Here is a 3,392-nt window from a genome sequence, read left to right as displayed (position 1 = left end):
CTCAGGGTGGGGGCCTCGAGTCGGGCAGACTCAGGGTGGGGGGCCTCTGGGTGTTTAAAATTAGTTACTAGTTTCATATCTTTCCCTTTTATCCTTTATATGTTCTATCTAGTAGTACTGCAGTTTCTTTAATTCAAGCTATTAGTACGGAGATACTATAAGTCTCAGGTATTTGTGATTATGTGTAATTACTGCTCCTAGAATTCCATATGTTTTGTGTCATGTGTACTCCATAATTATATGCATTATAGAAGTTCCTAACATTAGTATAACACTTACTGTCTAAAAGTAGTTACTCCCAATGCTTGTATGTTGATTCTAACGAAAGACATAATTTTGTACTTGTATAGTCCACAATTGGAAAATTGGCAACCACTGATATTATGTTATGCAGGTTCCCAAGTGTTCAAACATCTGATAAAAAAGCAAAATAATGCCAACACCATATACACTAACAAGCTAAATGCTTAGCTGGAAATCAGCCCTTCCCATATGCCCAATTATTTAAGAAGAATTTTCCTCTGTGAGAAACACAACGATATATAAGCTATTGGCACTAATCACTATGATAATAGTAAGGCCCTGCGAGTTCTGTTCCTTATAAGAGGAAAGATAGTGTTTATTGCAAGATGGCTCAGTGAGCACGGTCTTTCAGCACTTCAAGATCAACTTCTGTTGGATCAGTAGCCTGAATCTCATAATGAAAACCATCGAGCTCTCTTTTAAATGCGTCTTTAGAGGTGGCGTAAAGCATCTTCGCACGGATACGAGATGTTGCAGGAGACCTAAGGAAACAAAAGCAATGCACAGAGAATGTGAGAAGGAAAAAGATATAAGTGTTACATAACAAGTAGTACTAAATTACATTTAGAAACTTAACAATTGTGATTCAAGAAAAAAAGTTGTTGAGTCCTTAAATGATTGTCATTAGGGGTGTACATGATTGGGTTGGTTCGGGTTTTTCAAATATCAAACCAAACCATTTGTGTAAAAAATTTAAATTTATAAACCAAACCAAACTAATAAAATTTGGATTTTTTCGAGTTTTTCAATCTCGAGTTGGTTCGGGTTTTTCAAATACCAAATCAAACCATTGTGTCGAATTTTTAAATTTATAAATCAAATCAAACTAATAAACCTTTGATTTTTTCGGTAAAGTTTGCATACAAACTTATTATTAAGTTGTGCTCCAAATATTTCTTTAGTCCAACCAAAATACAATTAGCTAAGGTGTTTCTTAAGAAAATAACACAAAATATGAGATGAGTGATGACACTAAAATATTCAATAAAAAATAATAATGAAATCATCATATAAAATAAATATTGCAAAGTCATAATGAAAATGATCATAATTTAAAAAGCACTAAATCATGCTAAAATAAGTTTAATAAGTATTAGTTACATTACTAAATATTTAAGGAAATTAAAATTAGATTATGTATTTTTAAATTGTCTAAACCAATGTTAAACTAAAGAACAAATATTCAATATTATTGTCATTCTTAGTGTTGAATTGATTTTCTTTTTGCATTAGTATTAATTTGATTTTGATTTAAGTTTTATTATAATTATCAGCATCTATGAACTATAATCTTTATTGGACCATTCCGAATTATAAGTTTTAAACTTGAAATAATATATTAAAAGATAAAAACTATGAAATAGTATAAGAAATATTTTAAAACTATATCAAATGTAAATATTTTTATGTATAAAATAAAATTTTAAAATTACATATATAATGTCGGGTTGGTTTTTTTAGTTAAAACCAAACCAACCCCAAATATAGTTGAGTTTTTTTCCAATACCAAACCAAGTCAAACCAAACCACCAGCCGAGTTTTTTGTTCGGTTTAACTCGATTTGCGATTTGATTCGATTTTCGATTTGATTTGTACACCCTAATTGTCATATATAACAGAACAGAAGGATAAAAAAGACGTCTCTTTTACATCTCTAACTTCCAGAGGGACAAACTTCTATCTCCTTTCTCCTTCACTTCCCCGTCTTGGAAGGAAGCATACAGGAAAACCAAGCAAATTAAAAAATCAAACAATAGTTGGAATCATACACAGATGAAAATATGCACAAGGAGGTGGGAGACTGACCAATGAACAAAGAATATCTTGCTCTTTTGGCAATTCTCAGAAGTCACAAAATCAAAGTCATACACCGCATATCGGCAATCATTTTCTGGTAAAGAAGCAGTAAAGTCATCAAAGCTTTCTGCAGGGCTGCCAGTTTTCTCAACAACAACCTCCTTTTTCATTTCATCGATCTTGAAAATCACATATCTATGAACCTTCTTCCTCTTCAACTCCAAGAATGCATTTTTGCCGTGATCAGCCACACCCATTCCAGAAGAAGCATTTGGCTGAAACTCAAAGAATAAATCCAGTCCAGTGTCAATACTTCACTTGAAAACAGAGATATAATTTGAGGATTTCAAATATCAAAAATTTAGTTCTTCACTAAGTTTTTGAAGTTCTCTTTGGACATGTATTTTACTTGGAAAAAAAATTGAAGTTTTGTGAGCGGAAGTCCCAAAAACTGGTTTAGATTAGTCAAAAATATTTTAAGATCATATTTCCAAAAATCTGATCAAATTTCATGGTCAAACATCACAAATTTTCAAAAAGCATACTCTCAAAATCTATGATCAAACGCTAGCTCAGAAAACTAATTTAACTTTTCAAAATTGACATTTATAGTGACGGTGTCAAGCCAAATAAAATTTAAAGCGCCTTGACTATTCCATCGGATATCAGCTACTTCCCAGCAGGAATAGCTAGAGAAACCACCACATAACTCTGTTGCATTTTTATGTTCAATTATCCTAGTTGGAAGATGTACATCCTTATAACTTGATAAGTTGGTGCTAATAAGGATCAGATATTCCCAAGGGACTACTACATAAAGTCAAAATTAACAAGTGAACATAACATACAAATTGATCAAAGACGTAGATGAACAAAACGAAATTAAAGATAGATGACATACCCCTCTGAATTTGAAAGACATGAGAAGAGCAAAAAAAAATTAAAGGAGCCTTGAGAGGAAGAAAGGAGTTGAAGGTGTTGTTGATTGAGTAGATTAGATTATAATTAGAGAAGAAAAGAAAAGAAAAGATACTGTCAAAATGAAGCAAATAGTATTTATTCTGGCTGTTCTTCACACTAGTTATCTTTTATGTCTCTATCAAAAAAAAAAAAAAAGAGAGATCCCCAACAAACCTTCTCAACTCAGGGTCGGTGCGTTGATTGAACGCTACCCATACTTTTTGCGATGCCAAACGCCAATTTGACCATGCATTCCTCTTCAACATTATTGCCTTTTCCTCAATACTAATAATGTTTTTGACTAATGGTATCAAATTGACAAGTTAAAAAAA

The 3,392-nt window shown here is 32.0% G+C and overlaps 1 protein-coding gene across 1 annotated transcript; it reads right to left on the bottom strand.

Moving 5' to 3' along the window:
• Positions 1-324: 324 nt before the first annotated feature.
• On the bottom strand, positions 325-3,143 carry LOC102599827 (actin-depolymerizing factor). The gene is made up of 3 exons (XM_006351615.2): positions 3,002-3,143; positions 2,110-2,375; positions 325-785 (listed from the first exon to the last, which is right to left on the bottom strand). Exons 1-3 carry the CDS (start codon positions 3,020-3,022, stop codon positions 635-637), a joined length of 438 nt encoding a protein of 145 aa, XP_006351677.1. The 5' UTR covers positions 3,023-3,143; the 3' UTR covers positions 325-634.
• Between the last annotated feature and the right edge of the window lie 249 nt (positions 3,144-3,392).

Source organism: Solanum tuberosum, unplaced genomic scaffold (genome assembly GCF_000226075.1).
Source record: "Solanum tuberosum cultivar DM 1-3 516 R44 unplaced genomic scaffold, SolTub_3.0 scf00130, whole genome shotgun sequence".
Lineage (NCBI taxonomy): Eukaryota > Viridiplantae > Streptophyta > Magnoliopsida > Solanales > Solanaceae > Solanum > Solanum tuberosum.
This window is presented reverse-complemented; position numbering and strand designations above follow the sequence as displayed.